Raw genomic sequence first — 17,743 nt, forward strand, 5'->3', positions numbered from 1 at the left:
GCACCATGGAGCACTGACCCTGACAAGAGTAACAGGGGTGCAGCTACTCCCCGTGTATCAGTACTGTATTTCTTATCAGAATTTCATATACGGTTATTATTATATCTACAGAATTCTGTGCAAGTCACCAAATGTCACTGTTACCAAGCAGTAATTGGTGTCACACGTTGTTTAGGAGCATTTACATATTGTGACCTAATGAACGTTTCATATTAATGCTGTTATATATTTCTATCATTTTATATTGTGTTATGTTGTCCTATCCGTCACATTCCACATTACCTTTTCCTTTCATGCTCATTTGCATGGTATACTTATCAATCCACTATACACCCGCATCCCTAATAGCATTGATTTATAGCTTTTTACCAGACACAATGTTCCAGTATACATAGATCCGCCAGGTGCGCCCTATAAGATCATATTCACATACTTACATTTCTATTTCTGTGATCCTGAAAGGGATCACTGTGATCTGTGGCAGCCCTAGTGCTACATCTTACAGACATTTAATCTATCCCTGTCAAAATAGCGCGGATATCCCCCCCTTATTGTTATATCTGATAATCCCTATATAACTCTATATAAGTGGCTTGAGACAGGCTAATTGTGTAAAATAAACACGTTATAACTGAAGGGTCTATTTATTAAACTAGATTTGCAGTCAATGGAAAATGTTTTATGTAGTTTGGCGATTTATGATGTTGTGACCACCTGCTATTGTTAGCTGACTCTGGGGACTGCGATAATAATCAATTTACCATCTCTGGAGATCTCAGCTTTTATATTGCATTAAGGGCTGCTTTATTGCAATATATTTCAGAGAAGGATCCTTCTCATCAGCCCATACTTACACATGCGCAGCGCAAAGGCCATGCTTGCGCCTTAGACAAACTGGATCAATAACACTTTACTCTTTGCTGGGACGTGCTCTTATTGGAACCCATGTCCCAGCAAGACATTAATGAATTTAGTTATTGCCACAATATATTGCCCAGAATTGCAGTAGAGCCACCATTCCTCATTTTCCTGCGCCCGACTGCAGTGGTGAGAGGCGACGTGAGAGCTGTCACGGTCTGGATGTGCTGCCATTACGAGCATTCCACTGACATAACTTGTATCGACTCCTTCATGATTGCAGAGGGGCGTGTGACCCTATTAGAAGCAGTAATTATACAGTTAGTGGCTTCTCACGGGTTCCTCCTTGGCATCAGACAGCCCCAGTTCTCAGCCAGGGTATAACGGCCCTTCGAGGCTCCGGTGATGGATGTCCTGGGTAGAATAAAACCACCTGTAAGTGCTGCTCTAAAAGCATAAAACGCACCAAACTCTTTTCCATGATCACTTCCCCTATAAGGGAATGTGCGCCTCTCTATACAGCTGATCTCATGTATTACAGAAGGATCCCCAAACCCAAAAACCCACCTGTTACCATGTTGTATGGAAAGTTCTAAGAGTACATAAGACTGTGTGTAATAATCACCTATAATGCTTTTCAATCTTCATTTTCTTTTTTGTTCTTCGTTGAATTAATCATCAGATGAGGAAATATTTGAATCAGGTAAATACATAATGAATTACAAGGTAATATGCTTTATAGTAAAACTTTGGCTCTTCAGACTTCAGAACTATTTATTATTCTTGCCCCACATTTGGAGGTTAGAACGCTCACAATATTCCTCAGACAAGAGCTGTATGTAGTATGTTTTGTTTCAGATGTTATTTGAAGGCTCTTAGAGTAAATGCATTTACTGCATAATGAAGTTATTCCTTTTTTAAGGCATTAAAAGGACCGTATGCCATAGGTACCCACCTACCATGGATGGTCTATTGCATAATGTAGATTTGCAATATGTTTGAGGCTCTCTCATGGGTCTGGGTTACATTATGTCCCACTCACTGTGTCCTGCTAATATTATGCCCCAAACCCCCAATTCAGATTTAATTACCGCGCAGGGAAAGCTCCGGGTATAACATGCAAAGCTCTATACAATTACACTACTCAACAAAATGTAAAATATTCTCTGCATCTGGCATGTGAATAAGTGTTTTCACCTGATTTACGGATGCTGAAATCAGTGGAAATAAACAGATTTTCTCTATCACGTCACATTTATTAGATACACACAAATAACAAAAGCGCTCATAGCTATATATGAAAATGTTAGATAAGTGAAAATGTAAATCGCTATACAATTTAAATATATTCATCATATTAATTTATTAAATACTAATAAAATAATAGAAACACTTAAAAACTTAAGTGTCATTCTACAGCCCATATTTTTGTAGTTGTCCAATAATTCATTCACGATGGACATGTACTTGGGGCCAAATGTAATAGGGTGAGAGTTTAGTAGTAATCTCTCACACATTATAAACTCGGCCAATGTAATAGAGTCCGAGAACATGAAACTCTCCTGTTTCTAGACTCAAAAAAATCTCATGATTTAAACTCTGATCCAGATGTTTTCCCATTTTGAAGATAAAACTTGACCAATGTAATAGGGCTCGATTCTATTCAGCGCGATGTAAATAGCTCCGGGAGTGAGCTCCCGGAGCTGTTCAATACACTTCGCTGACAAGTCCGACTAATGATTTCTTCTCTCATCCCTCTGGGGATGAGAGAAGAAATCCGACAAAGGTCCCGGCGTGAGGCTGTTTTCTGCCCTTAGCGCCGGGAAAACAGCCTCGCGCCGGGAAGTTAGGTCGGGAAATACCCGTTATCGCGCCTAAACACCCTGTTATTTTATGCGGCTCAAACAATAGAGTGTACGTACAGTTTTTCTCTCCAGCAACACTGCTTTCTCTCTCTGGCCACTTCTTTGTGGTATAGTGACATTTAGTGTCTCAGCTGTCCCATAAACACAGAATACTGCAGCACTTTGTGAATCCACATTGTAAACCTAACAGCAGTACAACTACCTTTAAGTCACAACAAAGATGGAAGGTGGATATGGTGGAGAAGCACATGACACAAGGGGGAGAAATGGTGGAGAAGCATATGTAACGAGGGGGAGATGGTGGAGAAGCATATGTCACAAGGGGCTAGAAATGGTGGAGAAGCATATGTAACAAGGGGGAGATGGTGGAGAAGCACATGACACACGGGGGAGAAATGTTGGGGAAACACATGTGACAAGGAGGTAGAGATGGTGGAGAAGCATATGTCACAAGGGGCTAGAAATGGTGGAGAAGCATATGTAACGAGGGGGAGATGGTGGAGAAGCACATGACACAAGGGGGAGAAATGGTGGGGAAACACATGTGACAAGGACGTAGAGATGCATATGTGGCAAGGAGGTAGATATGGTGGAGAAGTATATGTCACAAGGGGCTAGAAATGGTGGAGAAGCATATGTAACGAGGGGGAGATGGTGGATAAGCATATGTAACAAGGGGGTAGAAATGGTGGAGAAGCATATGTAACAAGGGGGTAGAAATGGTGGACAAGCATATGTGACAAGGGGCTAGAAATGTTGGAGAAGCATATGTGACAAGGGGAAGAAATGGTGGAGAAGCATATGTAACAAGGGGAAGAAATGGTGGAGAAGCATATGTAACAAGGGGAAGAAATGGTGGAGAAGCTTATGTAAAAAGGGGGTAGAAATGGTGGCCAAGCATATGTAACAAAGGGGAAGAAATGGTGGATAAGCATATGTAACAAGGGGGTAGAGATGGTGGAGAAGCATATGTGACAAGGGGGTAGAAATGGTGGAGAAGCATATGTGACAAGGGGGTAGAAATGGTGGAGAAGCATATGTGACAAGGGGGTAGAAATGGTGGAGAAGCATATGTGACAAGGGGGTAGAAATGGTGGAGAAGCATATGTGACAAGGGGGTAGAAATGGTGGAGAAGCATATGTAACAAGGGGAAGAAATGGTGGAGAAGCTTATGTAAAAAGGGGGTAGAAATGGTGGACAAGCATATGTAACAAAGGGGAAGAAATGGTGGATAAGCATATGTAACAAGGGGAAGAAATGGTGGAGAAGCATATGTGACAAGGGGGTAGAGATGGTGGAGAAGCATATGTCACAAGGGGGTAGAGATGCTGGAGAAGCGTATGTAACAAGGAGGTACAGATGGTGGAGAAGCATATGTGACAAGGGGGTAGAAATGGTGGAGAAGCATATGTGACAAGGGGGTAGAGATGGTGGAGAAGCATATGTGACAAGGAGGTAGAAATGTTGGAGAAGCATATGTGACAAGGGAGTAGAGATGGTGGAGAAGCATATGTCACAAGGGGTAGAGATGGTGGAGAAGCATATGTCACAAGGGGGTAGAAATGGTGGAGAAGCATATGTAACAAGGGGGTAGAGATGGTGGAGAAGCATATGTGACAAGGGGGTAGAGATGGTGGAGAAGCATATGTCACAAGGGGAAGAAACTGTGGAGAAGCATATGTAACGAGGGGGAGATGGTGGAGAAGCATATGTAACAAGGGGGTAGAGATGGTGGAGAAGCATATGTGACAAGGGGGTAGAAATGGTGGAGAAGCATATGTGACAAGGGGGTAGAAATGGTGGAGAAGCATATGTGACAAGGGGGTAGAAATGGTGGAGAAGCATATGTGACAAGGGGGTAGAAATGGTGGAGAAGCATATGTGACAAGGGGGTAGAAATGGTGGAGAAGCATATGTGACAAGGGGGTAGAAATGGTGGAGAAGCATATGTGACAAGGGGGTAGAAATGGTGGAGAAGCGTATGTCACAAGGGGGTAGAAATGGTGGAGAAGCGTATGTAACAAGGAGGTACAAATGGTGGAGAAGCATATGTGACAAGGGGGTAGAAATGGTGGAGAAGCATATGTCACAAGGGGGTAGAAATGGTGGAGAAGCATATGTCACAAGGGGGTAGAAATGGTGGAGAAGCGTATGTAACAAGGAGGTACAGATGGTGGAGAAGCATATGTAACAAGGGGGTAGAAATGGTGGAGAAGCATATGTAACAAGGGGAAGAAATGGTGGAGAAGCATATGTAAAAAGGGGGTAGAAATGGTGGACAAGCATATGTAACAAAGGGGAAGAAATGGTGGAGAAGCATATGTGACAAGGGGAAGAAATGGTGGAGAAGCATATGTAACAAGGGGAAGAAATGGTGGAGAAGCATATGTAACAAGGGGGTAGAGATGGTGGAGAAGCATATGTGACAAGGGGGTAGAAATGGTGGAGAAGCATATGTGACAAGGGGGTAGAAATGCTGGAGAAGCGTATGTAACAAGGAGGTACAGATGGTGGAGAAGTATATGTGACAAGGGGGTAGAAATGGTGGAGAAGCATATGTGACAAGGGGGTAGAAATGCTGGAGAAGCGTATGTAACAAGGAGGTACAGATGGTGGAGAAGCATATGTGACAAGGGGGTAGAGATGGTGGACAAGCATATGTCACAAGGGGTAGAGATGGTGGAGAAGCATATGTAACAAGGAGGTACAGATGGTGGAGAAGCATATGTGACAAGGGGGTAGAAATGGTGGAGAAGCATATGTCACAAGGGGTAGAGATGGTGGAGAAGCATGTGTCACAAAGGGTAGAGATGGTGGAGAAGCATATGTCACAAGGGATAGAGATGGTGGAGAAGCATATGTGACAACAGGGTAGAAATGGTGGAGAAACATGTGACAAGAGGGGTAGAAATGGTGGATAAGTATATGTGACAAGGGGGTAGAAATGGTGGAGAAGCATATGTGACAACGGTGTAGAAATAGTGAAGCATATGTAATGAAGGGGAGATGGTGGAGAAGCATATGTAACAAGGGGGTACAAATGGTGGAGAAGTATATGTGATAAGGGAGGAAGATGGTGGTGGAATGTGACAAGGAATTGAAGAATATGTGAAAGGGGGAAGATGTTGGAGAAACATGTGACAAGAGTGGTAGAAATGGTGGAGAAGCATATGTGACAAGGGGGTAGAAATAGTGGAGAAGTATATGTGACAAGGGGGTAGAAATGGTGGAGAAGCATATGTGACAAGGGGGTAGAAATGGTGGAGAAGCATATGTAACAAGGAGGTACAGATGGTGGAGAAGCATATGTGACAAGGGGAAGAGATGGTGGAGAAGCTTGTGTCACAAAGGGTAGAAATGGTGGAGAAGCATATGTCACAAGAGGTAGAGATGGTGGAGAAGCATGTGTCACAAAAGGTAGAGATGGTGGAGAAGCATATGTCACAAGGGGTAGAGATGGTGGAAAAGCATATGTGACAAGGGGGTAAAAATGGTGGATAAGCATATGTGACAACGGGGTAGAAATGGTGGAGAAGCTTATGTGACAAGGAGGTAGAAATGTTGGAGAAGCATATGTAACGAGGGGGAGATGGTGGAGAAGCATATGTCACAAGGAGAAGAAACTGTGGAGAAGCATATGTCACAAGGGGGTAGAAATGGTGGAGAAGCATATGTAACAAGGGGGTAGAGATGGTGGAGAAGCATATGTGACAAGGGGGTAGAAATGTTGGAGAAGCATATGTAACGAGGGGGAGATGGTGGAGAAGCATATGTCACAAGGGGAAGAAACTGTGGAGAAGCATATGTAACAAGGGGGTAGAAATGGTGGAGAAGCATATGTAACAAGGGGGTAAAAATGGTGGATAAGCATATGTGACAAGGAGGTAGAAATGTTGGAGAAGCATATGTAACGTGGGGGAGATGGTGGAGAAGCATATGTCACAAGGGGAAGAAACTGTGGAGAAGCATATGTCACAAGGGGGTAGAAATGGTGGAGAAGCATATGTAACAACGGGGTAGAGATGGTGGAGAAGCATATGTGACAAGGGGGTAAAAATGGTGGATAAGCATATGTGACAAGGAGGTAGAAATGTTGGAGAAGCATATGTAACGAGGGGGAGATGGTGGAGAAGCATATGTCACAAGGGGAAGAAACTGTGGAGAAGCATATGTCACAAGGGGGTAGAAATGGTGGAGAAGCATATGTAACAAGGGGGTAGATATGGTGGAGAAGCATATGTGACAACGGGGTAGGAATGGTGGAGAAGCATATGTAACGAAGGGGAGATGGTGGAGAAGCATATGTAACAAGGGGGTAGAAATGGTGGCGAAGCATATGTTACAAGGGGGTAGAGATGGTGGAGAAGCGTATGTAACAAGGATGTAGAGATGGTGGAGAAGCATATGTGACAAGGGGTAGAGATGGTGGAGAAGTATATGTGACAACGGTGTAGAAATGGTGAAGCATATGTAATGAAGGGGAGATGGTGGAGAAAATATGTAACAAGGGGGTAGAAATGGTGGAGAAGTATATGTGACAAGGGAGGAAGATGGTGGTGGAATGTGAAAAGGAATTGAAGAATATGTGAAAGGGGCGAAGATGTTGGAGAAACATGTGACAAGAGCGGTAGAAATGGTGGATAAGCATATGTGACAAGGGGGTAGAAATGGTGGAGAAGCATATGTGACAAGGGGGTAGAAATGGTGGAGAAGCATATGTGACAGGCTGGAAAAATGGTGGAGAAGCACATGTCACAAGGGGGAGATGGTGGAGAAGCACATGTCACAAGGGGGAGATGGTGGAGAAGCATATGTCACAAGGGGTAGAGATGGTGGAGAAGCATGTGTCACAAAGGGTAGAGATGGTGGAGAAGCATATGTCACAAGGGATAGAGATGGTGGAGAAGCATATGTGACAACAGGGTAGAAATGGTGGAGAAACATGTGACAAGAGGGGTAGAAATGGTGGATAAGTATATGTGACAAGGGGGTAGAAATGGTGGAGAAGCATATGTGACAACGGTGTAGAAATAGTGAAGCATATGTAATGAAGGGGAGATGGTGGAGAAGCATATGTAACAAGGGGGTACAAATGGTGGAGAAGTATATGTGATAAGGGAGGAAGATGGTGGTGGAATGTGACAAGGAATTGAAGAATATGTGAAAGGGGGAAGATGTTGGAGAAACATGTGACAAGAGGGGTAGAAATGGTGGAGAAGCATATGTGACAAGGGGGTAGAAATAGTGGAGAAGTATATGTGACAAGGGGGTAGAAATGGTGGAGAAGCATATGTGACAAGGGGGTAGAAATGGTGGAGAAGCATATGTAACAAGGAGGTACAGATGGTGGAGAAGCATATGTGACAAGGGGAAGAGATGGTGGAGAAGCTTGTGTCACAAAGGGTAGAAATGGTGGAGAAGCATATGTCACAAGGGGTAGAGATGGTGGAGAAGCATGTGTCACAAAAGGTAGAGATGGTGGAGAAGCATATGTCACAAGGGGTAGAGATGGTGGAAAAGCATATGTGACAAGGGGGTAAAAATGGTGGATAAGCATATGTGACAACGGGGTAGAAATGGTGGAGAAGCTTATGTGACAAGGAGGTAGAAATGTTGGAGAAGCATATGTAACGAGGGGGAGATGGTGGAGAAGCATATGTCACAAGGAGAAGAAACTGTGGAGAAGCATATGTCACAAGGGGGTAGAAATGGTGGAGAAGCATATGTAACAAGGGGGTAGAGATGGTGGAGAAGCATATGTGACAAGGGGGTAGAAATGTTGGAGAAGCATATGTAACGAGGGGGAGATGGTGGAGAAGCATATGTCACAAGGGGAAGAAACTGTGGAGAAGCATATGTAACAAGGGGGTAGAAATGGTGGAGAAGCATATGTAACAAGGGGGTAAAAATGGTGGATAAGCATATGTGACAAGGAGGTAGAAATGTTGGAGAAGCATATGTAACGTGGGGGAGATGGTGGAGAAGCATATGTCACAAGGGGAAGAAACTGTGGAGAAGCATATGTCACAAGGGGGTAGAAATGGTGGAGAAGCATATGTAACAACGGGGTAGAGATGGTGGAGAAGCATATGTGACAAGGGGGTAAAAATGGTGGATAAGCATATGTGACAAGGAGGTAGAAATGTTGGAGAAGCATATGTAACGAGGGGGAGATGGTGGAGAAGCATATGTCACAAGGGGAAGAAACTGTGGAGAAGCATATGTAACAAGGGGGTAGATATGGTGGAGAAGCATATGTCACAAGGGGTAGAGATGGTGGAGAAGCATATGTCACAAGGGTAGAGATGGTGGAGAAGCATATGTGACAACGGGGTAGGAATGGTGGAGAAGCATATGTAACGAAGGGGAGATGGTGGAGAAAATATGTAACAAGGGGGTAGAAATGGTGGCGAAGCATATGTTACAAGGGGGTAGAGATGGTGGAGAAGCGTATGTAACAAGGATGTAGAGATGGTGGAGAAGCATATGTGACAAGGGGTAGAGATGGTGGAGAAGTATATGTGACAACGGTGTAGAAATGGTGAAGCATATGTAATGAAGGGGAGATGGTGGAGAAAATATGTAACAAGGGGGTAGAAATGGTGGAGAAGTATATGTGACAAGGGAGGAAGATGGTGGTGGAATGTGAAAAGGAATTGAAGAATATGTGAAAGGGGCGAAGATGTTGGAGAAACATGTGACAAGAGGGGTAGAAATGGTGGATAAGCATATGTGACAAGGGGGTAGAAATGGTGGAGAAGCATATGTGACAAGGGGGTAGAAATGGTGGAGAAGCATATGTGACAGGCTGGAAAAATGGTGGAGAAGCACATGTCACAAGGGGGAGATGGTGGAGAAGCACATGTCACAAGGGGGAGATGGTGGAGAAGCATATGTCACAAGGGGAAGAAATGGTGGAGAAGCATATGTAACAAGGGGGTAGAGATGGTGGAGAAGTGTATGTAACAAGGAGGTAGAGATGGTGGAGAAGCATATGTGACAATGGAGTAGAAATGGTGGAGAAGCATATGTGACACGGGGGAAAAATGGTGGAGAAGCATATATAACAAGGGGGAGATGGTGGAGAAGCATATGTAAGAAGGGGGAGATGGTGGAGAAGCATATGTGACAAGGTGGAGAAGAATACTAATAAGGGGGTAGAAATGGCGGAGAAGGATATGTGACAAGGTGGAGATGGTGGAGAAGCATATGTCACAAGGTGGAGAAATGTTGGAGAAGCATATTTCACAAGTGGGTAGAAAAGATGGATTTGGATTTGTGACAAGGGGGTAGAAATGGTGGAGAAGCGTATGTGACAAGGGGCAGATGGTGGAGAAGAATATGTAACAAGGGGGTAGAAATGGTTGAGAAGTATTTGACAAGTAGGGAAGATGGTAGAGAAGCATATGCGTCAAAGACAAGAAAAGGTGGATAAGCATATGTGACAAAGGGCTAGAAATGGTGGATAAGCATATGTAACAAGGTGGAGAAGAATATGTAACAAGGGGGTAGAAATGGTGGAGAAGAATATGTAACAAGGGGGTAGAAATGGTGGAGAAGCCTATGCGACAATGTGGAGAAGCATATTTCACAAAGTGGAGAAATGGTGGAGAAGCATATGTAACATGGGGGTTGAGATTGTGGATTAGCATATGTAACAAGGGGGTAGAAATGGTTGAGAAGTATTTGACAAGTGGGGAAGATGGTAGAGATGCATATGCGACAGAGACGAGAAATGGTGGAGAAGCATATGTGACAAGTGGGTGGAAATGGTAGAGAAACATATGCGACAAGGGGAGAGATGGTGGAGAAATAACTATGTCATGGGGATATAGATGGTGAATAACGTGACAAGGAGGGGAAGATGTGACTAGGAGAAGATGGTGTAGAAACATGAAAGAAGGGGGAGATGGTGGTGAAGCTTTGTGACATGGTTGGGATGGTGTAGAAGCTTATGTCATGAGTGGAGAAGCATATGTGACAAGGGAGGATGATGGTGGTGGAATGTGACAAGGAATTGATGAATATGGGAAAGGGGGGAAGATGTTGGAGAAATATATGTGACAAGGACATAATAGTGGAGAAATATATTTGACAGGGACAAAATGGTGGAGAAACATGAATAGGGGGGAAAGATGGTGGAGAAACATATGTGACAAGGCAAAAATGGTGGGGAGACATATGACAACTTATATGACAAAGGGATAGAACTGATAGAGAAATATATGTGACAAGGGGGCAGATATGGTGGAGAAGCATATGTGACAAAGGGGAGATGGTTGAGAATCATATGTGACCTAGGGGAGATGGTAGAGAAGCATACTGTATGTGGCATGTGGGGAGATGATGGAGAATCATATATGATGAGGGTTTAGAAATGGTTGAGAATCATATATGACTGGGGTGGGGGGATGGTGGAGAAGGATATGTAACAAAGGGGGAAGATAGTGGAGAAACATATGCGATAAGGTGGGAGATTGTGGAGAAATAAATACAACATGGGGATACAGATGGTGACTATACATATGACAAGGAAAGGGAAGATATAAAATGTACTTGCGATTATGCGCACCCTCCGGGGTGTAATGTCCTCTAATAAAAAGGTGGGGGGGTGAAATTCTTTATTCTTTTTCTTCAAGAGTCCACCTCTTGTAGCATTATATAGTCAGCTTTTTTTTTCACACACACTGTTTTCCGCCTTTGTTCCAGATATCCATTTATATACACTCGCTGGTCATCTGCAGACTGGACCACTTGACCTCCTCCTATCTGGCCTCCCCAAATCCCATCTCTCTCCTCTCCTCTCCAGTCTGTCCTCAATGCTGCTGCTCGGCTCATCTTCCTCTTCAAACACTCTACATCTGCCTCCCCTCTCCTACAAGTCCTCCACTGGCTCCCCTTCCCTTTCAGAACCAAATTAAAGGTTCTCACACTCGCTTTCAAAGCCCTCACCCAATCTTCTCCAATTTACATCTCTGATCTCATCTCCCTCCACTCTCCTGTCTGCCCTCTTCCCTCAACTAATGCATGCCGTCTCTCATGCCAACTGATTACTTCCTTCCACTCTCGCCTCCATGATTTGCCTGTGTTGCTCCCCTCCTTTGGAACTCTCTCCCTCTCCCCATCAGACTCTCCACCTCTCTACAATCATTCAAACGAGCTCTCAAGACCCCACTACTTCATTAAAGCCTTCCAGCTCCCATCCTAACTTGCTGCTACATGTTCCTTCCTTCCTGTCTGCCCCCTCCCTTTTAGAATGTAAGCTTTTACAAGCAGGGCCCTCTACCCTCTTGTGTTTCTCCCTACTTTACTTTCATCTAATTCTTTCTCCCCACTAGGGCACCTAACACTTGGTTGCTTATGCTCTGCTGCTTATGTGGGTTTTATGGTCTCTAATGTAGCAATGTATATTATCCATGTCCCTGTATTGTATTGTATAGTACTGTAAGTTACTGGTCACCTATCTGTTTGTTATACACTCTCCTCCCTATAGATATATAAACAAGGAGAGAAGATATCACATATAGGAAAATATTGTCTACTTAATACACCAAATTCATTAAAATTACATTAATAAAAGGCCACCAAATAGCAGACAAAGCAGCGTACCAGATTAAGGGTGGTGTTAGTATTACACACCCAAATTCGCATGTATGAAGTTTGCCAGTTACCCTGGGTGTAGGTACTGGAAACTTCTGGTCATGTACAAGACAACAGTCCCCCACCTTGTTCACATGAATCCCTGTCCATCTGTATTGCCACCAACACATTTCAGCTCTCACAGAATGTTTTTCAAGGTGTATATCTCTGGTGGCGATATCTGCTTAATATACCCTTATGTCTCTTATCATTGCCTCCCGCGGAGATCGTTCTAATTAACATATATCCTCTGTAAATAACCACTTAAAACACCCACCTATGATACCGCTTTGCTTTGTTCCCCCCCTCTATTAACTTCCTCCTTATGTTCTGCCTTTCATGTCCTTAAAAACACCTAATATTCACCCATAGTCCAGCATGCATTCCCCCTCATGGAACACATGCTCCTTCCTGTTCCGGCATTAACTAGACAGCACTGGACACCAGAGTTACCGGAAGTGACGTTCACTTCCTTCTATTGTGATCCTCCTGTGGAACACAAGCCCGGGGTGAGGAAATGTTATGCGTTCCTCCTTCGTGGAACGTAGTCCACCAGTCATCCTCAATGTTATTAATAGTTTCTACACTGTATAATCATCCAGTAAAAATAAAAACTTAACCCAAGTATATACATATATATAAATAAACAATCCCCTACTTGCCAACCATAAACATTCCTGAATATGTGTATCAACTATACAAATATATTAAAAATTGTTTGAAACATACTTAAATTCATTGCAAAGTCATATACCCACATAATATATATAAATTATGTATAAAAATACATACAAATTTCCATAAAACTACTATAAAATAGATTATGTGCTAAAATCTGGTCAACCTTTTTTTTCCGCCAATTATTTTGCATCCTTTTTAATATTATAACTTTCCTCAGTGACCTACACACTTATTGTGGCACTCTTTAAAATGTTTTGATTAGGAGTGGTTTCCAAAACCAGTCTTGATATTTTGAAGATTCTCCACCCATCATTCCTTCAGTGGCCTTGATGTGTGGCCTATGTACTATAGGCCACACTCACACTCCACTATATAAACACAGTTTTCAGTGTTGCAAGTTATAAACTTTATCTGGTAGGATTTATTTGTGATGGTGGAACTAAATTCTTCTATTTTGCTGGGTTGTGTGTCATGGCTTCCGCACATCAAACACACCCTGCATCTATGAAAAGCAACAGTTTTTATTCTCCCTGATTTTTTATTTTTTTGGTGGAATGGCACTTTTTTACTAATTTACCTATACAGTTAAAGGTATCTCATCTTCCTTCCCTTTGATCTTCGGTAATAGTAAGCCTTCCCTATTTATATTCATAACTTCCACAATATGGCCACCTATAATTTCTTCTTTATATCCTTTGGACACAATTTTTTTGTTTCAGATCCCTGCCTTGTTCCTCAAATATTTCTGTCTGTACAGTTCCGTCAGATCCTTCTTATTAGTCCTTTAGGTACATTCTTTATCCATGGTGGGTGATGGTTACTTCTGGTGAAGATATAAGAATTGCTGTCCGTAGGTTTGCAAAACGATTTTGTTTTCAACTTTCCTTCTTCAACATAAATAGTTAAATCCAGAAAATTTACCTCTATTTTACTGGTATTATAAATAAGTTTTATATTAAAATCATTATTGTTAAGTATTTCACATAAGGTATTCAAATTTGTTTCATCTCCCTCCCAAATAAATAAAATATCATCTATAAAATGGAACCAAATTTTTATATTCTTTAAAAAGCTATTATTGGTCTGAATATTAAGTTTGTCCCACAGCTCCATGAACAACTTAACGTATGAAGGGGCAAACCATGGGCCCATAGCCATGCCTGTCTTTTGCTGATAACTTTGTTTGGTATAACAGTAAATTTTATTTAAAATAAACTTAATACCATCTAAAATAAGAGATTTTAACCTCCGAATCACTTGCTTCAAGTAAATGGCTCACAGCCTCTACACCCTATGAGTGGTCAATCACTGAGTAGAGGCTGCTCACATTTGTTCTAGCCAAAATAAAGTTATTTTGCCAAGTTATTTCCTTTAATTTGGATAAAGTATCCATGGTATCTCTTATATGGGATTTTAATTTTAAAACCTTGGGTTGAAGGTGGTGATCAATAAAGTGAGACTGGTTAGCCATTAGAGACCCCATACTGTGTACTATTGGCCATCCTGGGGGGTTCTGTAGATCTTTATGAATCTTAGGTAGGACATAGAAGACCGGAAGACTTGGGTCCTCAACATTAATATATTTCTCCTCTTTTTCTGTGATGACACCATGCTTACACTTAAGTAATAATTGTGTTAATACGGTTTGGATTTGTTCACTCGGATTGCTTCCAAATATCACATATGTCTCCTTGTTGTCCAATTGTCTCTTCACTTCATTTTAAAATTATACTTTATCCATGATTATAATCCCCCCCCATTATCTGCCAATTTTATTACAATGCCATTATCTTCAATCAGACTCTTTATAGCTTCTCTTCCTTTTTTACTTATATTTTGGTTCCTCCTCCATTTAGGGTTAATTCCTTACAAATCGGAGATGACCGCCTTATTAAAACTGTCCACAAAAAACCCTATTAAAAGTGGGATTAAAAACAGATTTGGGTTTAAAAGGGTCTCTATTATTTGTGGTTTCTCCTTTCTGACTAAGAAAATATTTCTTAACGGAGATTTTTTTACAAATTTTTGGATGTCCAAAAAAGTTTCAAACTTACTTAGCCTGTTATCTGGGGCAAATTTCAGGCCCTTTTTCAAAACAGAGCTTTCCTCTATAGTTAGAGTATGCTTACTAAAATGTAAAATCTTGGATTCATCTCTCTCACCATTTTCTTTATTATTTATACTCGACAACTCCCTCAATACTTTCTTTGTAGTCCCCTTACCTCTTTTTCCTCTCTTCTTTGTAACCTGAAACCCGAAAGCAAATAGTTCTATATAAAATGGAATAAGATCCTAGAAAATTGTTCCTTAGCCCTTATGGATTTGATTATCCAGGAGAGAGAGAAAAATTTAGAACAGTTGGAACAATAAATATGATCTTTAACAATGTTGCTTAAACCATTCCGAGATATTGAGGAGTATATAGATAAAGGGAAATGTAGATTAAGATAGTAAGAAAGGAAAAAGAGATCATCTTAAGAAAGAAAAGAAAGTATAAGAGATACAGAAGGGAGAAAGAAGAGAAAGGAAAAGGAAAGATGCAATCCAATAAGAAACAGAACTGAATAGAAACCCCAATATCGGACAGATGAAGAACTAGGAGCATATAGAGAGATGAATCCCCATGTGACTGTGAGAAGAGTCCATTTAAAGATAGGGGAAATAACAACTATGATAATCAAAGAATAAATATTATACTCCAGTAAGACAAGGAAGACAAAGATCTAACTTTCTAAGACAAAGAAGGGAGTACACATATAGACAAAATTCAAACAATGGATGGAGAAGAGACAGAGAGGACCTCAATAGAAACAAGTCCTACCACAATAGGAATACTTATGTTGAAGATGAAAATACAGTAGGTACAAAGTTTTTAATAATGAAGACTTTTTAGACAGGAGCAGGAGGAGTTACAGAAGGTACTAGTATTTAGAAGGGTTACAAAGAGGAGAGGAATAAAAGTAAGGGAACTACAAAGAAAGTATTGAGGGAGTTGTCGAGTATAAATAATAAAGAAAATGGTGAGAGAGATTAATCCAAGATTTTAAATTTGAGTAACCATACTCTACCTACAGAGAAAAGCTTAATAGGGTCTGTTTTTAGTTTTAACAAGGCAGTCCTCTCCGATTTGGAAGGAATTAACTCCAAATGGAGGAGGAACCAAAAATAAAGTAAAAAAGAAAGAGAAGCTATAAAGAGTCTGAGTGAAGATAATGATATTATAATAAAACTGGCGGATAAGGAGGGGATTATAATCATGGATAAAGTAAAATATGAAAATGAAGTGAAGACACTATTGGAGGTCAAGGAGACACGTGATATTAAGGAGCAATCTGAGTGAATTAATCCAAAGTGAATATTACACAAATATTACATAAGTATAAGGAAGAAGGTGTCATCACAGAAAAGAGGAGAAATATATTAATGTGGAGGACCCAAGTCTTCTGGTCTTCTATGTTCTACCTAAGATTCATAAAGTTCTACAGAACTCCCAGAAAGGCCAATAGTAGTCAGTACAGGGTCTCGAATGGCTAACCAGTCTCAATTTATCGACCACCACCTTCAACACGAGGTTTTAAAATTCCATATAAGAGATACCATGGATACTTTATCCAAATTAAAGGAAATAACTTGGCAAAAGAACTTTATTTTGGCTACAGTGGATGTGAGCAGCCTCTACACGGTGATTGACCACTCACGGGGTGTAGAGGCTGTGAGCCATTTCCTTGAAGTGAGTGATTCGGAGGATAAGATAATCTTTTATTTTAGATTGTATTAAGTTTATTTTAAATAATAACACTTTTTGGTATAAAAGGAAATGTTATCAGCAAAAGACAGGCATGGCTATGGGCACACAGTTTGCCCCTTCATACACTAATTTGTTCATGGTCCTGTGGGACAATCTTAATGTTCGGACCAATAATAGCTTTTAAAGAATATAAAAATTTGGTTCTGTTTTATAGATTATATTTTATTTATTTGGGAGGGAGATGTAGCAAATTTGAATACCTTATGTGAAATACTTAACAATAATGATTTTAACATAAAAATTATTTATAATACCAGTAAAATAGAGGTAAATTAAACACAATCATTTTGCAAACTTAAGGACAGCAATTCTTATATCTCCACCAGAAGTAACCATTACCGATCATGGATAAAGGATGTACCTAAAGGACTAATAAGAAGGATCCAACGGAACTGTACCAATGTAGAAATATTTGAGGAACAAGCCAGGGATCTGAAATTTAAATTTTGTGTCCAAAGGATATAAAGAAGAAATTATAGCTGGCCATATTGTGGAAGTTAAGAATATAAATAGGGAAGACTTACTATTACTGAAAATCAAAGTGAAGGAAGAGGAGATACCTTTATCCTTTATAACTTCATACAGTAGATAGCAGAAAGGTGTGGAAAAGTGGTAAGATAACATTGGCACCTCCTATTGATGGACCCTGTATTGAAACCAATCATATCTCACAAGCCAAGATTCATTTATAGGGAGGCCCCTAACTTTATAGGTAAATTAGTAAAAAGTGCCATTCCACCAAAAAAATCAGAGAATAAAAACTGTTGGTTTTCATAGATGCGGGGTGTGTTTGATGTGCAGAAGCCATGACACACAACCTGGCAAAATAGAAGAATTTAGGTCCACGGTTACAAATAAATCCTACTGGATAACAGAGTGTAACTTGCAATA

At 41.1% G+C, this 17,743-nt stretch overlaps 1 protein-coding gene across 1 annotated transcript in view; it reads left to right on the forward strand.

Moving 5' to 3' along the window:
• MPP4 (MAGUK p55 scaffold protein 4) overlaps nucleotides 1-17,743 on the forward strand; it is a 212,495-nt gene that overhangs the window by 140,177 nt on the left and 54,575 nt on the right. The window contains exon 13 of the mRNA XM_088460721.1: nucleotides 1,541-1,561. Within this exon, the coding sequence (XP_088316847.1) occupies nucleotides 1,541-1,561 (21 nt within the window). The remainder of the gene's footprint in view (nucleotides 1-1,540; nucleotides 1,562-17,743) is intronic.

This window comes from Taudactylus pleione, unplaced genomic scaffold, assembly GCF_031769625.1.
Source record: "Taudactylus pleione unplaced genomic scaffold, aTauple2 ptg000976l, whole genome shotgun sequence".
NCBI lineage: Eukaryota > Metazoa > Chordata > Amphibia > Anura > Myobatrachidae > Taudactylus > Taudactylus pleione.